This window comes from Pantherophis guttatus, chromosome 10 (genome assembly GCF_059756535.1).
Source record: "Pantherophis guttatus breed Tessera chromosome 10, ASM5975653v1, whole genome shotgun sequence".
NCBI lineage: Eukaryota > Metazoa > Chordata > Lepidosauria > Squamata > Colubridae > Pantherophis > Pantherophis guttatus.
This window is the reverse complement of record NC_142072.1, coordinates 7,549,695-7,568,469: the sequence shown is the minus strand read 5'-3', so window position 1 is coordinate 7,568,469 and position 18,775 is coordinate 7,549,695. Positions and strand designations below refer to the sequence as shown.

At 42.4% G+C, this 18,775-nt stretch overlaps 2 protein-coding genes across 2 annotated transcripts; both read left to right on the top strand.

Moving 5' to 3' along the window:
- Positions 1–1,820: 1,820 nt before the first annotated feature.
- Positions 1,821–7,613, top strand: LOC117669274 (uncharacterized). Its single transcript, XM_034423580.3, has 4 exons — positions 1,821–2,110; positions 3,193–3,339; positions 4,668–4,802; positions 7,233–7,613. The coding sequence occupies exons 1-4, from the start codon at positions 1,936–1,938 to the stop codon at positions 7,400–7,402; spliced, it is 627 nt and encodes a 208-aa protein (XP_034279471.2). The 5' UTR covers positions 1,821–1,935; the 3' UTR covers positions 7,403–7,613.
- A 1,283-nt stretch (positions 7,614–8,896) lies between these two features.
- On the top strand, positions 8,897–18,001 carry LOC117669366 (protein NKG7-like). The gene is made up of 5 exons (XM_034423753.3): positions 8,897–9,039; positions 11,269–11,520; positions 12,268–12,414; positions 14,996–15,130; positions 16,241–18,001. Exons 2-5 carry the CDS (start codon positions 11,331–11,333, stop codon positions 16,297–16,299), a joined length of 531 nt encoding a protein of 176 aa, XP_034279644.2. The 5' UTR covers positions 8,897–9,039; positions 11,269–11,330; the 3' UTR covers positions 16,300–18,001.
- The last annotated feature ends 774 nt before the right edge of the window (positions 18,002–18,775 follow it).

Here is an 18,775-nt window from a genome sequence, read left to right as displayed (position 1 = left end):
AGACAGACAGACAGACAGACAGACAGACAGACATATAGATATAGATATAGATATAGATATAGATATAGATATAGATATAGATATAGATATAGATATAGATATAGATATAGATATAGATATATAGATATAGATATAGATGGTATAGATGGTATAGATGGTATAGATGATATAGATGATATAGATATAGATATATACTCCTTAGTTTGGTCCCTACCTACTGGAACAAGTGGAAAATAATATTTGCTCCATCATCTGTTGATGACTTTGTTTTAAATATTTGAAGCTGAAGATCCCAAACTCCTTTAGATATTAAGCCTTAAGTCCCCAAGTTATAGCTTTCTTATTTGCAATCTTAAAATGGAAGCTGAGGAATCAGCACAAAGAAGGGGAGATATAGATAAGAAGGATAATGCAAAGGAAATACAATCTACAGATGTACAGGACATGTATTTTTTTTCTTTTTTACAACCCTTTAATCCATTTATTTGGGGTGGGATCATGGCAACTGAATGGAGCAGAACGGTTACTGGCTGGATGCCTTTCCTGATGCCTATGTGGAGTTTGCAGCAGATATTTTCTCTTTTGCACCCTGACAGAGAAATATCTGCAGCTGCCTAGGATTGAACTCTCAACCTTCTGAGTGGGAAGCGAGCATCTTCACCTCTAGGCCACTGCGCCACTCATACGGAACATGTACTTTATGGGGAAGAAAAAGTGGAGGGTGGATTCATTAACATCAAAGATCCTGGAGAAGTGGTAGGTTTCTGGATGTCTTGAGTAACGTGGCTTCTCTGAAATTATCTTCTTTTGAGGATCAAACCCTGGGAAATTGATAACACAAGACCTTTAAGAATTGCAGTACCACAAATAAAACTAGTAGAATTAATCATAGTTATTACATTCAATCAACATATATTTCTCATAATGATACACATTTATATTAAATTGCAATCTGTCATTATTCAATTATTTCATGCTTTCTCTTATTATTGCCCTTCTCTTATTTCTATCTCTTATTCTAACTTTTAATCATGTCACCCTTTATTAAAAGAGGTTTTCTTTCTATCCTACCTAACTTCTAGTCATGTCACCTACCTTTAAAAAAGGAAAGAAAGAGAGACAAAAGGAAAAGCAAATCAGAACAACAACAACAACAAAGAGAAATCATCTATCCATCGTCTCTTGTCCACTTCAATACTTTAATTGCTAAGCCTTTTTTTGGCTTGCCTCCCATATTCTTCTCTTGGATTTTTATCTCTGTCTACATCTGCTTCTTGGCTGTTCGATTCTACTAGTTTTGTTTGTATTAGAATGTATGACACCAAGTGCCACACTGTTCACGCATTGGTATGTTTGTTAAAAAATAAAAAAATAAAAACTTAAAAAAAAAGATTTGCAGTACCACATAAGAATGCAAAGGATTGCAATGGTTGATATAAAGTTGTTCTGCCGAGCTCCCCAGAATACAATCAGCGGAAGGTCCAGAGCTTATAAACCACAATGCCTTGAGCCACCCAGCTTCAATAAAATAAATTCAAATGCAGCTCGAATTTGAAAAAGTGATAGGAAAACAAGACCTCTCTTATGAAGAAGAATTCAGGAAACCAAAGAACAAATTCAGTCTCAGCTTTACCATGTCTGCTGGCTGACATTCCATCATTTGATGGAATGTCCAGTGGCAGCCATGGTAACCAAGAAGCTAGTGATGGAACCTGGAATGGTGTGTGTGTGTGAAGGCTCTGAGGTTTAATGGTGCAGAATGGTGATTTCCTCATCATTCCAAGGAATAAAGGGCAGATTCTGATTCCAGTAAGGTCTCCAATGTCCGTCTGGAAACTCATCATTTCTCCATATACGTGGGTTGGGTGTGAAGAGCTTGCCTTAAGAGGAAGACATCTGCATTGAAGAAAGGCCTCAACTTTCCTCAATTCAACCATGTCGTGGAGTGAAAGAATGGCTACAGTGTTCACCCTCAGCACTCTCTTCAGTCTTGTTTTTGTTATCATGAACCATCAATGGATCAAAGTTGAGACTGAGATGCACATTTACTACAGTGGCCTTTGGAAAGTCTGTCTCAAGCTGGTGTGCCCTAATCTTGTTGCTTCTGCACGTAAGAGAATGCACAACTTTTGCTTCCCAGAATTGTGGGGTCCCTTTTTCCAGAACTCCTTCTTCAAGTTTGGGTCAAGAGTCATCCCAAAGTGGCTATTTAAGCTTGTTGGGTTCTTCCACCGTACCTTCTAAAACTCTTCTATGTCTCTGCACAGAGCACCTCTAAATCACCTTGCTTCAAGTGGTACAAAATATGGGTGCAAGGATAGAAGATGGTGTTGGATATTTGACACACGTAACGCTACCTCTGCCTGAACTGCATTGATTGCCTGTGTTTTTCTGGGTGTAATTCAAGGTGTTAGTTTGTCACCTTTAAAGCCCTTGGATCCAAGTTACCTCAGGGACCATATTCTCCCAGTGGTTTCTACCCACCCAATTTGGTCCATCCTGGTTGGGCATGCTATGGATCCCCCCCCCAACCAAAGAATGTCAGCTGGTGGAGACTAAGAGAGGTGCCTTCTCTACTGTAGCCCCTGCCTTCTGGAACATTCTCCCTTCAGAATTGAGGATGACCCCAATCCTGTTGGCCTTTCACAAGGCCTTGAAGTCCTGACTCTGTGTCTAGGCCTGGGACTCTGAGCATAAAAAAGGCTCTGTTTCCTGGCTGTATTTATTCATGATGACACTTTTTTCCTCAGCTGCCTTATATACAGTATTTAATTCTGTGGTATTGTTTTATGATTGTTCGCCGCTCAGAGTCACTTGATTTGAGAGCAGCTACAGGAATTGAATAAATAAATGAACAAAGGTTTTCCAGAGCATTCTAGCAGTTACAGTTTGGGTACCCCAAGTGCACATCTGCACACATTCCTTGGTGAATGTGTAAAAGGGTGATTAATTTGAAAGAGCCTGATCTATGTCAATAACCGCTTCTGATACCTGAGATACGGGATCTTGGAAGGCTAGAGAGGGTTTCTGGTATGGATTTATAAAATGATCTGTTACCGTCCAGCCATTTTTGATTGATGCATAATTCAGATTTTGAAAGATGTGTATAAACATGTGTGCACACATGGAGAATAGCCCTGCTCTCAAAGCTTCTAACAAGCAATCTTCTATTTTACTGTCATTACTCCACAGCCAATGTCAATGGTGCCAAGACCCTCCTAGTAATGGCTCTTTTCTGTGGATTTGTTGGGGCATCATTTATGAGTATCACTTATCACTATTCTGCCACTTCTGCAACATATCGGTATCTGGTGCCTGCCGTGGGATCTTTCATCGCAGGTAAAAATTTATGATATTGGTGGGCATTCAATTACTAAAAATATACTTACTTGCTTGCATTGCTTGCTTACTTACTTACTTACTTACACCAGGGTTCCAAGTAATAACTCCATAGAAAAAATAACTCCCGAAGCATACAAGTTCCTCAAAGAACAGTTTTATTGGAGATACCATACTGGCACAAGCCAGTGAAAACCGACTCTGAAAGTTCCCGTGGTTTTCACCTGATTAAGAGTGAAAGTTTCCTCTTTCCCCAAACAGTCACATTGTCCAATCAAAGTGCTGGCTGGTTGCCTGGATACGGTGCTCTTCCTCCATTCCACCTGTTGGAATGACCTTGGTTCCCACAGGAAACAATTTTGTTCTGGCTACAAGCCCCCATCTAACTGTGTTTCTCCCCCCCCATCCCTTCTTCACACTATGGCAACCCTGAAGCCTCCAAAATGGCCCCAGCCAGGTTCACTTCAGAGTTGACTACTGACTGACTGACTGACTGACTGACTGACTTAAACATATACGCTACTCATTTCACATAGAGGCAACTCTGGGAGTCTTACAACCAATAAAAACAAGATAAAACATTAAGACAATGAACATTAACACTAAAATTGCCTTAACAATTAACAAAGATCGTTTTGCTCTGATGGCTCAGCAGACTAAAGCACTGTTATTAACATCCACTTACATCTGCAATTACTGCAAGTTCAAATCTCACCAGGCTCAAGGCTGACTCAGCCTTCCATCCTTTCTAAGGTAGGTAAAATGAGGACCCAGATTATGGGGGCAATAAGATGACTTTGTATAAATATACAAAAGTATGAAGGCTATTGCTTAACACATTGTAAGCCGCCCTGAGTCTCCGGAGAAGGGCGGCATATAAATCAAATTTAAAAAAAAAAAAAAAAGATGACAAGGAAGGGAGCAAAAGGCACACAGGGGAAGGTGGATCTTATCTCAATTTGTTAACTACCTCCAGTATGAAAACCTCCATCAGAACTCCGGGCCAGCTGGCAGAGTGAAGTCTTCAGGGTCCTTCAGAAGACTGAGAAGGTTGGGGCAGATCTCACCTCAGGATGACAATGTTCCAGAGGGCAGGAATCATGACAGAAATGCTCTTCTCCTTGATTCCCCACCCCCCAGCTGGAATTCCTGGACCAACGTCCACAGTGTCTCCCTTCTGCCTGTGTGAGTGGTGGGTCAATCCCATCGAGGTCAGAAGGTTTCTCAGATAACCTTGTTTTAAAATATATTTTTAAAAAAAGAATCTAAAAAAGTTTTAAAAAGAATCTCAAAGGAATCTAGTTCATCATCTTCCTATGCTTCCGCAGCTGCCTTGGTGTTCCTCGGCCTAAGCATTTACACCATCCGGATCTCCACGCACGGCATCAGCAGAACATCTGCCGCCTCCTATCAGTGGCCCTTCTACCTGGCCTGGACCACTTGTCCCTTCTTTATTTTAAGTGGTGAGATGGAAGAATATCATTTGCATGTTTGTATGTTTCCAGAGGGTGGGTTTTTAGTGAGGTGGTAGGGTCGGTTTCCTAACTGGGGAATAAAGGGTTCCCTCAGCAGAAGGCAGGCAGCCATCTTTTGAGATGCTCTATATCAGTGATGGCTAACCTTTTTGCCATTGCATGCCAAAAGCAGGAGGAGCGCAGGGGTGCTGCGTGTGCATGTGCCCACATCTATAATTGTGTGTGCTTGTGTGTGTGAACCCCCCCCCAGCAATCTCCCTACTATTGGCACATGATGGCACAGTGGGACCGGAAGGCCCATTTTTCGCCCTCCCCAAGCTCCAGAGCCTTTCTAGGAGCCTGGGGAGGGCAAAAACAGCCTTCCCCCATCCCACCCCAGAAGCCCTCTGGAGGCCGGAAATGGCCCATTTCCCGATTTCCGGTGGGCCCAGAAGGCCCCAAAATCAGCTGGCCTGCATGTGCATGTGCGCTGGAGCTGAGCTAGGGCAACCCTCGCGTGCCCACAGATATGGCTCCACGTGCCACCTATGGCACGCGTGCCATAGGTTCGCCATCACGGCTCTATATCAAGTTATGTTTTGCAATGAGCCAAAGGCGGATTGGGGAGCTTACAAACCTCATCCTGACATTGGGAGTCTACAACCAAATATAAAGATTGCTTATATATATTGTCTTATTTTGGGGAGGGTGGATGGTTGCTAGCAATGGCACTGGTCCATCAGTATCCTCAGATGAGAGAAGCAGAAGGGGGATGCTACTGAGATAATTAGATCAAGAAATGTGCATAAACCCTAAATTAGTCGGCACTTTTTATTTAGACTATTGACTGTTCTTGTAGATCAGCCTAATCCGTAGGGACCCTGAGTGTCAAATAATTCCAAACTACAAAAAGTTAGAACAATTACTAGAGATGATGATGATGATGATGATGATGATGATAAAAAAAAAGCCAACCATAACATCTAGTAGTGGGTTTCAAATCCCATCGCTACTGGTTTGCTCGTGGGCATGTATGCGCTCACACACGCGTGGCCTGTTTCTGCGCATATGCAGAGATGTCCGGGCAGGTGGACAGAAACTCGTTTGCCCGACCTGGGGTGAACTGATAGCAAGCCACCACTGGTAAAATCCATCCAAACCCAGAAATCTGAAAGTACCCCTTTCCTTCCTTAGTTTTAGTCTTCCCACAACCAGGGAGGATCTCTTCTGAGACGTTTTCTTCACCCCACTCTTCTTTTGGACTTAAATTTCCTTTACCAAACCTTTGTCTAGGTCCCAAAGGTGCTTTTTCAAGAGACAACTGGACTTTTCTGGAGAAGCTTCTTGGATGAGAAGTGAAATGTCTTCTAAGAAAAACCGGAAAGTCCAGTTGTCTCTTGAAAAAGCACCTTTGGGGCAACCATGACCTGGAGGACTGAGAATCTCCATAGACACTTTGTCGAGGCTGCACGACTCCTGTCTCCCAAGGTCATTCCCACATATCATTACACCTCCCATGGCAGCTGTATTTCCATAGACACAACCCCACCCCAGAACATCTCCAGAAAACAGTTGTCAGGGTTCCAAGTAACACCCCCAATTAAAGAAAACTCTAAGGAACTAAGGAAAACGGTCCTAGGTGTGAAAAACGATCCTAAGTCACTTTTTTTCAGTGCTGTTGTAACTTTGAACGGTCACTAAATGAGCTGTTTTAAGTCAAGGACCACCTGTAAACATAACCCATTGGGAAGGTACAGAAAATGACCCAGTGTTCTGACCTAGGCTTCCTGATATAGTAAAAAGTACACAATTAGTCCTAAAAACCCATTTTTTATTTTAACGGCTGTGAATTCCTTTCATTCACAGCACGTGCTAAATCACCAAGAGTTTATAAATAGTCCAACAGAAGTCTGCCACAGTCCTTCGGATAAGGCTGGTAAACACCCACCTTTATCTTCTTTGACACTGCCAAAGACCTAATTGGCAACTATCTTGGCAAGGCCACACGGAAACACAGAGTCAAAAACGGAGCTTCAAAGTACAAACTGACACCATCCACAACATTGCTTCCTGCAAAGGCCCACGTGCCTTTGCTCTTCCTTTATGTCTTATGGGAGGGTCCCTTTTGTTTTAACTGTTCTTGCCTTCTGGCAGCTCTAAGCATGCGCGCACTAGGAACAGGCTTCCCCTGTCCCTCTGCCCCTCTGGAGTCCGCACATAACTCCCAGATGGCCCTGGCCCCATCTCTGCCTCCGACGCAGAGCCCTCATCTGAGTCTTCCCCAGACTCCAGGACTGGCCCATGTTCCTCCCCAGCCTCCTCACTGTCCAACTCTTCTGCCAGCTCCTCAGGCTGCTGGCGGAGCACAACACTCGGTGTTCAAATTGTTTAGTGTATTTTCTCATGGCCTTCTGCTCTCCCCTCTCTATCTGCCCGCAGGTTTTCTAGGGCTTGTGGCCCACCAGCATATGTTGATGCACGGAGCTGTTTTGTCCGATAGGGAAAGCAGAGAGTCCGAAACCTCCTCCATCTGGAGCTCCTCCAGCTCCTCTTCTCTCTTTTGGGAGGAGGGAGAGAAGGACAGCAAAACACAGTTCCCAAGGGTGTGAGGTGGATTGCTTCGAAGAAATCCCACGGGATTCTGAAATCACAAAATGGCCTGCCTGAAATGTGTGTCTCTGTCTCTCTTAAGGATTGCCAAAACTCTGAAACAACAACAAAAAAAACACCTTAATTTTCCTGTTTATTAATGATATCAAACCTATTTTGAATTGTTTGTAGTCAGTATTCTGTTTTCCAAATATAGAATATTTCTTGCCAAATGTTTCGGTCCTATTCTATCTATCTATCTATCTATCTATCTATCTATCTATCTATCTATCTATCTATCATCTATCATCATCTGTGTTTATCTATCTATCTATCTATCTATCTATCTATCTATCCATCCATCTATCTATCTATCATCTATCTATCATCTACCTGTCAATCTATCATTCTATTATCTGTCTGTCTGTCTATATCTAACTATCTATCTCTATCTATTTATTTATCAAGCTATCGATCTATCATCTATCTGTCAATCTATCATTATCTATTATCTATCTGTCTGTCTATATCTAATTATCTATACCTATCTATCTATCTATCCTATCTATCTATCTATCATCTCTGTCAATCTATCATTATCTATTATCTATCTGTCTGTCTATATCTAATTATCTATATCTATCTATCTATCTATCTATCTATCTATCTATCTATCCTATCTATCTATCTATCATCTCTGTCAATCTATCATTATCTATCATCTATCTATCTGTCTATATCTAACTCTCTATTTATCGATCGATCGATCGATCATCTATCTGTCAATCTATCTGTCTGTCTGTCTGTCTATATCTATCTATCTATCTATCTATCTATCTATCTATCTATCATCAGTGTCTCTGTCTATCTATCAATCTATCTATCTATCTATCTATCTATCTATCTATCATTGTCTGTCTATCTATCTATCTATCCTATTTATTTATCATCTGTCTGTCAATCTATCATTATCTATCATCCATCTATATCTAACTATATCTATCTATCTATCTATCATCTATTTATCCTATCTATGTATCTATAATCTGTCTGTCAATCTATCATTATCTATCATCTATATCTAACTCTATCTATCTATCTATCTATCTATCTATCTATCTATCCATCCATCCATCCATCCATCCATCCATCCATCCATCCGTCTATCATCTGTCTGTCTGTCTATCTATCTATCTGGCTGGGGAATTTTGGGAATTGAAATCCACTCATCTTCAAGTTGCCAAAGTTGAGAAACATTGACCAAGTAGCCAAGTTGCTCCTGACTTCACGTTGGCCAGGGCCTCAAGAGGCGATTCATGCAAAGATAGTTCCAGATTAAAAGAGAGATAAGAATGAAAATAAGTGCAGCCGCAAACATATCATTAACTCAGAAGCGAAGTGCAAAGAAGAAAACCAGACCCGAACAGAAGTGTGAACGAGGGAAAGGAAGTGGGTGGGCAAAGATGAAAAAAAAGATAGAGGTGAGCTATAATATCCAGACAGGACGTTATCTCGGGCTTTGCTGCCTCTTCAATCTTTACACCTACAGCGTTTGAAGGGTCCTCTTCCCAAGCCTTCTTCCTTCAGCCTTTATTCTCCCTTGGGTTGTTCAGATCACCTTCGTCCCAGGAAAGAATCATTCTACAAGAAGATTCAGGTAAGGATGGAAATACCCCTGGTTTCCTCTCACTTTTTTCAGAGGAGGCCCATAAAAAAAGAAAACTTGGGCACAAGGGAATAATCTGAAGGTTAGAAGCATCCTTTGGGAGTTGCTGATAAATGTTTCTGCCCAACTCTAATGCACCCATCTCAACTGCAGAGGGCAAGTAGCAGGAGAAACTCCTCTCTTCCACAGTATTGCAGCTCTAAGATTTAATATTCTAGCTTTGCAGCATACATGGCTAAACCATAAGATCTTTTTCGGCGGGTTTATATTTTTGGAGGGTGGGTTTCCCCTTGGAAACAGGAGCTTACTCTGGCCCCTGTGGTGATCCCAGGAACAAGCCACACAAAACCAAATTTTGAGTCTTCATTTAAATTCCTTACAAATGAGGAAATCAACTTTTCTTTGGGGGTTCTTCGAGTTAGCATTTCTCACACTGAGCTAAAGATACACTTTCTTTCATTCCTTAACTTTGCATCTCGGTCTGCTGAAGGGAATGACTGGTATTTGTGGGAGAAAAGACGTCAAAAAAGGACTGTTGCTACCGTCCTTCCTGTTTCTTCTCTTTCCTCCCTGGGAGCGCAAGGTATAAATTGATAGTACTACCCAAAAGGGCTTTTGAGACCCTCATGTCAGGGATCACATCAGGGGTGAAATCCAGCAGGTTTTGACAGGTTCTGGAGAACCGGCAGCGGAAATTTTGAGGAGTTCGGAGAACTGGCAAATAGCACCTCTGGCTGGCCCCAGAGTGGGGTGGGAATGGAGATTTTGCAGTATCCTTCCCCTGCCATGCCTCCCAAGCCATGCCCACCAAGCCACATCACGCCCCCCCAAGCCACGCCTACAGAACCGGTAGTAAAATAATTTGGATTTCATCACTGGATCACATCCAGTTTTATTGGTCCACTTTCTTGGCTCACATAACAGAGAAATAATGAGCTGAAATAATTAAAATCCACGGCAAGGAGATTTCTCCCATTTCAACGTTAATGAGAACCCAAAGTTTAAGAAACCCTGCTATAGATCATCACGTATATATACGTATATATAAATAGTCACAATGTGACTAGGTGGCTCAGTGGCTAAGACACTGAGCTTGTCGATCAGAAAGGTCGGCAGTTCGGCGGTTCAAATCCCTAGTATCGGTCTCCTGCGTGAGCAGGGGGTTGGACTAGATGACCTCCAAGGTCCCTTCCAACTCTGTTACTGTTTACTGTTATGTGTCTTTAAAAAAATAACGAGGGGTTTCAGAAGAAAGCCCATCATTCCCTCCCATTCTTCTAAACCCACCTGTTCAAACTCTGAGGTTTTGCTGAGATCACCGAGACATTTAAGTGTGTAAAAAGGATGCAGGAAGTGGCTTGAAGTGAAGTCCATGGTTGACTCTGCAAAAGACTTCAGGTAACCACTAGATTCAACCCATATCTCACCACCTTTCAGAGCGAGAATGTTCATGGTTGCATTTACGCTTTGCTCTGCTGCAGATTCTTTTAAGCCCTCTTCTGTGTAGGAAGTTAGCAACCAGCCCTCTCCTAGAAAAATGAAATATTTTAAAAAATATTAAAAGGGCAAAATATTTCCCCTAAAAGGGAGACAGAAACTCACCCCTCCCACCTTTGTCAATGGGCCATGAAGGCCTGGGCCAGTCTATTCCATATAACAAAGATCTACCTCTTTCAGGCAGGACCACAGTAGGAATTGCCCAAAGCTCCTTCCTTACATCATCACCCAGCAAGGCTCAACCAAGCCTGGGACAAAGACAACCTACAAGGTTACCCCTGCACAGCCCCATGGGAGTCTGACAGACAATCAGAATACAAGCTCAAATTCAAAAGTCCAGAAAGGGCATAAAACCCAGGCATTCTCAGCATCTCTTCCTTTTTTTTGCCCAGGACCTCAAAACCATGTGGTCCTGTCTACCATTAAACCATCTTTCCAAAGGCTGAGTCAACCTTGAGCTGGTCAGGATCAAACTCCAGCCTGTGGGCAGAGTTTGCCCGCAATACTGCATTTTAACCACTGTGCCACCAGGAGAAAGCAAAACCCTCAAGAATTCTCTGGATCCCATCCACTCCAGTGACTTCACCGCACTCTCCTGCACTAATAGAACAATAGTGAAATACACACACACACACACACACACACATATAGTTCTACTAATGCTGTTCCATGTTTGTCCCTTGGGGATAAATTGTCTCCATTTAATCTGTTTTTTCCCCCTAGGGTGTCTAAAAGTTGGATACCAAGCAAAGTGACTGTTGAAACACCTTTGTCTTTGCATCAGGATGTTGTGCTGCCGTATCTTCAGCGTGTTGATGGCATCCTTGAGCATCAGCCTACTTTTGATGGCGCTCAGCACCGATTACTGGAAAGTATCTTTTGCTGCTGCTGGGACGTCCCACAGTGGGCTATGGCAGTACTGCATTAACACTGGATTAGCCGAAAGCCAATGCTTTGCTGTAAAGGATGCCTTTGGTAAGGTTTATGGCAGGAAGGCCTTCATTTTTTCCCCCTAAATATTTCCAATAAGGTGCATCAGTATTTGTGTCTTTGTGTCTTTGTCAGGCGCCAGGGAAATCAGGAGATATAGACAGTTGAAATAGCACTTAGCAATAGCACTTAGACTTATATACCGCTTCATAGTGTTTTACAGCCCTCTCTAAGCGGTTTACAGAGTCAGCCTATTGCCCCCAACAATCTGGGTCCTCATTTTACCCACCTCGGAAGGATGGAAGGCTGAGTCAACCTTGAGCCTGGTGGGATAGCTCCCTTTCTGGAAGGTAGTTAGAACGTTTTCTGAACAAGCAATCTACTGGGGGTGAGGATGCTCTGATATATTGAGAACCAGTTTGGCGCAGTGGTTAAGACATTGGCCTAGAAACCAGGGGAATGTGAGTTCTAGTCCCAGCTTCGACAAGTAAGCCAGTTGGGTGACTTTGGTCCAATTGCTGGGAGATGGTGAGTTCTAGTCCCACTTTAGGCACAAAAGCTGGCAGGGTGACTTTGGGCCAATCATGCTCTCTCAGCCAAACCCACCTCATGGGATTGTTGTTGTGAGGAAAACAGGACGGGGAAGGCGTATTATGTATGTTCACCACCCTGAATATTATACAGTAATAAAGGCATGATAAAAATCTAATCAATAAAAAAAACCCAACAAATATTACTGCAATAAGGATTGAAAATAGACATAACCTTTTGCATCTATAACTTTGCTTGCAGGCTACATCATAGCTGCCCGTGTGTTTCTGATTATGGCTTCTCTAGCGGCGTTGGCATTACACGTCTTCCTGATTGCCGCCTTCATGCCTTCCATGTGTGGCATCCTAGGCAAACCCTTGATTGCTTCTATGGCTGCCTACATGGCTGGTAGGTGTTACCAAAAATGAAGAGGTCAAGTCTTCAGTCATGGGGAGGGTGATCTCGAAGAGGTCTGGGGGGATCTGGGGGAATCTGGGGTGGTTCAAAGTTTTTTTTCAATAAGGCTTTGACTGTCTTCTCAAATGATCAGAGCTTGGTTGAAACCTTTGGTAACCGAGCGGATATCTGTAAAAAGTTTCTATTTATTTTTTTTCAAAATATAAACATTTCATCTTCTCTTAAAGAGTGTGTCATCTGGGTACAAATGATCTCTGTGCAATAACCATCTAAATTTATAACATCATTCACTGCATTGATATTAATTCTCTGATCTTACAATTATAGTATATTAAGCAATTGAGCATAGTAAACTTATTCAATTTCCCCTCTCACCGTATTCTAATAAGAATATAATAATGTTAAACCTGATAGTCATAACAATTACCATATTGTTTACATCTCTATCTTAACATATTTTCTACTCTTCTTTAATCTCCTTCTTTTTTCCAACTTCAATTTTTATTCCCTAACCATTGATAAAATAATTCCCATATGATGTAATATTCAGTTTCTTCTTTCTCCTTAATTGCCAGCGTTAATCTGTACATTTCTGCACAGTCTAATATTTTTTCCTTAATATTTTCACTTTCTCATCAGTAGGGATCGCTTCACTTTTCCAGTTTTGTGCAAATACAATTCTAGCTGCAGTTAATACATGAATAATTAAATATGTGTTCTCTTTACTATAAGTAACCGAGCAGATATCATGGCCCCAAATACTAAACAGATAGAAGCAATTCTGTAAAGCTGCAACGGAAGAGGAAACCGCCAAAAACAGGGGTATTACTAGGAAATTCCTAGAGGATGTTAATAAAAATCTTGGTGGACTTCACCTGCTAAGGTTTTCCAGAGAAAGACCACTCTGGAAAATGTCTTGCATTAAGGCAGGGATGTCAAACTCAAGGCCCAGGAACTGGAGCCGGAGCCAGCCCACGGGGTATTTAGATCTGGCCTGCAGGGCTACACTGGAAACAGCGAAGGACTGGCCCCGCGGTACCTCTGCCAGAGAAAATGGAGCTTGGGAGGGCCACGTGTGGCTCCCTTTTCACTAGCAGAGGGTTGCAGGAGGCTGTCGCAGCGAAAAATGGAGCTCGCAAGCCTGTTTTCTCTGGCAGAGCGCTCTGGCCACCACAGGCACCCACAACATAAGGGATGTCGAGCTGGCCACGCCCACTCTGGCCCCCCGAGGTCAAACATAACCCTGATGTGGCCCTCAATGAAATCAAGTTTGACGCCTCTGCATTAAGGGAAGACATCCCTTCATTTAATCCACAGGTCTTTAAACTTGGCAGCTTTAAGACTTGTGGACTTCAACTCCTAAAATTCTCCAGCCAGCAGACCTCTGTTTTAATCCATCAAGCCAAACTGCTGTCCAAAGCAAGCAAACAAAAGCTATGTGTTGCAGATGCCCCAAAGAGAAAGGGCCACAGGAAATCAAGGGCCTTTGCCACCAAAACTAGTTATAAAAGCTGATATAGTCCTTGAATTACGACCACATTTGGGACTAACTGTTGCAGTGATTGAGTCATGGCAAATTTTTTTTTGCCATGATTGTTAATCAAATCGCATGGTTGTTAAGTGAATTTGGCTTCCCCCATTGACTTTGCATGTTGGATACTGGTTGGGAAGGTCTCCGAGGGTGATCATGTGACCCCAGGATGTTGCAACCATCGTAAATAGATGCCAGTTGCCAAGGGCCTGAATCATGATCGTGTGACGATGGGGACACGGCAATGGTTGCAAGTGTGAGGACTGAAGTCACTTTTTTTCGAAGCTGCTGTAACTTTGAACCGTCACTAAATGAATGGTCATAAATCAGGGACTACCTGTATCTTCTTTGGGATATCTACCTGGTGAAGGTGAAACTGGTTTCACAAATGTGATTCATCCCTTTCAAAAATCTTCTGAAAATGAAAGCAGACACACCAAAGAGCTTTCAGAGAATGGTGACCAGAAATTCACTTACCTTTCCCTACCGGCTCACAAATGTGAGCATGCGCAGAGGGTCAAAATGTGAGCATGCGCAGAGAGTCAAAAATGGGATGTGATGACATCCAGGCGGGTGGGCGGAGCCTCCCACCGCCAGCACTACCGGATCGCACGATCCGGATAGATCCAGCTGAGTTTCACCACTGATTGTGACTATAATCCCATGGCTACGTTCATATAATACATTGAATCAGGGTAAGGCTAGAAATGCATTTGCATAACCTTCTAAGTTTACGTAATTGATAACTCAGTTTTATATGGCTTGGCATGTTGTATAAATTTAGCAGCAGTTAATTCTCAGCCCATTGGGTTAGTCCATGATTCAGTGGAGCATGCAAATTCAGGAAATGGGTTGAGTCAGGCTAAGGGGGATGTGGGAATGCAAGGTGTGAATTCGGGGTTTTAAACACTTTGTGTCAATACACAAACATTTCCTGCACAATGTATGTGCAAACCAAAGTGGGGGGAATAAAAACCTCACGGGTGAATCATCACAGAGCTGGGTTAATCAGCACTGATCTTCTCTCTGCTTTTTTGAAAGGACTCTTCACTCTAATAGCCCTAGCTGTTTATACAGCTGAAACATGGAAAGAGAAGACTTCATCTCAACTCCAGGTCTCCTTTGCATGGTCTTTCTACTCTGGATGGATCACTTTCCCCCTGTTTCTCTTGGCTGGTGAGTCTACCGCAGTGTTTTCCAAAACACCACCACTTTAATCCATAGACCAGTTCTTCTCAAATGTGGCCCCTTTAAAGATGTATGGGCTTCCATTCCCAGCATGCTGGGTGGAGAATTCCGGTTGTTGAAGCCTGCACAACTTTTAAAAACAGCCATATTTGAGAAGCACTGGGCTGTTATTATACTGCCCAACCTCCAGCAATTCTGGATGGTTCACATATAAAAATATTGAGAGTCATAAAATAATCCAAATATTTTTTTTTAAAAAAAACACCTACATATTATAGCAGCGGTCCCAATACTTTTTCACATGAAGTACCAATTTCTGGAAAAGACAATTTTTCTACCGACTTGGTGTTGGTTTCGGATGGTTATCTAGATCTTGCACATGTGCAGATGCAGCTTCCCTCACTTCTGCGACCCACGTCCTACAGGCCATGGACCAGTACCAGTCCAAAGCCTGGGGGCTGGCGACCCCTGTGTTATAGGACAAACAGTCATCACTTTAGGAACTGAAGATATTTTTACATGTTTAGTTGGTTTGAGGTCCCATAGAAAATGTCCCTTTTCCATTAACCCAATGGATTCCTGCCTTAGAAAGGTAATCAAGAGATCAGAACATTTGCATAAGACCAGAAGCATTTCTCTTTAAAAGAATTGCATTTTCCTGCCATATTTTTTTTTAAAAAAAACTTTGAAAAATGGTGGCACAGTGGTTAGAGTGCAGTACTGCAGGCTACTTTTGCTGGATGGCTGCAATTTGGCAGTTCAAATCTCATCAGGTTCAAGGTTGACTTAGCCTTCCATCTTCCAAGGTCGATAAAATGAGGACCCAGATTGTTGGGGGCAATAGGCTGACTCTGTAAACAGCTTAGAGAGGGCTATATAAAGTGCTGTGAAGTGGTATGTAAATCTAAACGTTATTGCTATTTTGCATTCAGTGGAAAGAACAATATATTTATACAATAGCAGGTTATTATGTTTACACACACACGCAACTCAACACAACCTTCAAAAACAATTATGCCTGGGTGATCCAAGGTTGGTTTGAGCATCTCAAGCTGGCCTTCTTGGTCCTTTACCTGCTCTTGTTTTCTCACCTTGCAGGCATTTTCAACCACGTTGCCTCCTTGAACGCTCCATCTTCCGGTTATGAAAGAGTATGAACGTCTTAGTCAACAAGAGAGCAAGCACAATTGTACGGAAGCTTTCTCTCAACAAAGAGGGTACCTCGTCCATGCTTCTCCTGTAACAATGCATTTCCCCATCTACAGTATAGCTCAGCTATACTTTTTTTTTTTTGCTCACTTTCCAAAACTATTATCTTGTATTTTATAGAGATTTAGAATAGAATAGAATAGAATAGAATAGAATAGAATAGAATAGAATAGAATAGAATAGAATAGAATAGAATAACAGAGTTGGAAGGGACGTTGGAGATCTTCTAATCCAACCCACTGCCTAGGCAGGAAACCCACCACTTCAGACAAATGGTTGTCCAATCTCTTCTTAAACATTTCCAGTGTTGGAGGATTCACAACTTTTGGAGGCAAGTTGTTCCACTGATTAATTGTTCTAACTGTCAGGAAATTTCTCCTTAGTTCTAAGTTACTTCTCTCCTTGATTAGTTTCCACCCATTACTTCTTATCCTGCCCTCAATGCTTTGGAGAATATCTTGGCTCCCTCTTCTTTGTGGCAGCCCCTGAGATATTGGAAGACTGCTATCATGTCTCTCCTAGTCCTTCTTTTCATTAAACTAGACATACCCAGTTCCTGCAACCATTCTTCATGTTTTAGCCTCCAGTCCCCTAATCATCTTTATTGCTTTTCTTTGCACTCTTTCTAGAGTCTCAACATCTTTTTTACATCATGGCGACCAAAACTGAATGCAATATTCCAAGTGTGGCCTTGGCATTATAAAGTTGTATTAGCACTTCACATGATCTTGATTCTATCCCTCTCTTTATGCAGCCTAGAACTGTGTTGGCTTTTTTGGCAGCTGCTGCACACGCTGGCTCATATTTAAATGGTTGTTCACTAGGACTCTAAGTTCCCTCTCACAGTTACTACTATTGAGCAAAGTACCATATATACTAGTTATTTCAGTAACTAGGGATCATTTTGATAAGTAGCTGGCTTGTCAATAAAGGCTTTGAGTATCACCTATGGCAGTCTTTCCCAATTTTAGTCACATTGAAATGTGTGGACTTCAACATGTAAATGCTGGCTGGGGAATACTGGGATTTGAAGTCCACACATGTTGACGTGATTACGGTTGTGAAACATTGACCTATGGTCTGTCAAATGTGTTTGGCGAAAGGTTCTGGAGCATGCCCTAGGGCAACCTTCAAAAATTAAGCCCTATATTTGCAGCCCCCAAAGCTCACTCTGCCCCTAAAACTATGCTACCAAAACGTGTTGGCAAAATTGTGATTTCAGGTGGCAAAATTACCAGTGGCTTTTAAGAGGTCAGGTAGGTAGGCCTCTATTAATCTGAAAGGGTTTATTTCTCCTGATCTTCAGCTCGGCAGGATATTGAGACTCTACCTATCTTCTGGGAATTCTGGGAGCTGAACTCTTAAAGTTGTTAAGATTGAGAAGCATTGCTCATAGTACCATGTGAATTGTCTTTAGTGCTTTAAAATCAGGATTGCTTCACTAGTCCTTTTCTTCTGGAAGTACCATCCTCTGTTCACTTACTTTTCAAGAAGTGTCCAATCATTTCATTTGCAAATTATTCCATTCCAATGTATTCTGATTTGTGTGGTTTTTTTTAAATGAATGATTACAATAGCCATGTTCAGGTTGCATAAGATTGACTTTGGATGTTGTCTGGGTATCTTAAATTAAACAATGCTTCTGTTCAAGTTCTGCCTTTTATTTTTACCCATTGGGCAACCCACAGCAAAAATTAGCGTGCAATAAGATGGAAGAGTTTCCTATAGAGGCTTAGAATTCTACTTTTGAATCCATGGGAGTAAATAAGCAACAATGAATTGTGTGAGATTTCCTTGTAAACAAATATAGGAATACCAGAAGCTTTTATTCTGATTTAATCATTACCAGTGCAAAGATCTGTATGTAGGTAATAAAGCAATCAGTCCAGTGGTTGGTTGCTACAGGTTCGCCCTGGTTCGGGCGAACCAGTACTAGTGGCAGTGGGAGACTCTGCCCACCTGCCCGGACATCATCAGATATGCGAGCGAACGAGTAGCAAAGGTATGTGAAACCCACCACTGAATCAGTCTGTAGGTAATAAAGCAATTACACAAAAATGCACTATGCTGGAGAAGAAATGACTGTCTCTTCTGCTAATCCAGAGCTGCAGAGTTTTCCGGGACCCGATACTCCCATATTCCACCACTCCTGCGCGGCTTGCATTGATTGCCGGTTGCCCTCCGGGTGAGATTCAAGGTGCTGATGTTAACCTATAAAGCCCTTCATGGCTTAGGTCCAGGCTATTTGTCGGACCACCTGCAACCAGGGTCAGCTTCCCATCGCCCGGTACTCTCTCACAGAGAGGGCCTACTCAGGGTGCCGTCAGCGAGACAATGTCGGCTGGCGACCCCCAGAGGTAGAGCCTTCTCTGTGAGCACCCCCATCCTTTGGAATCAACTTCCCTTGGGGCTCCGGTTGGCTCC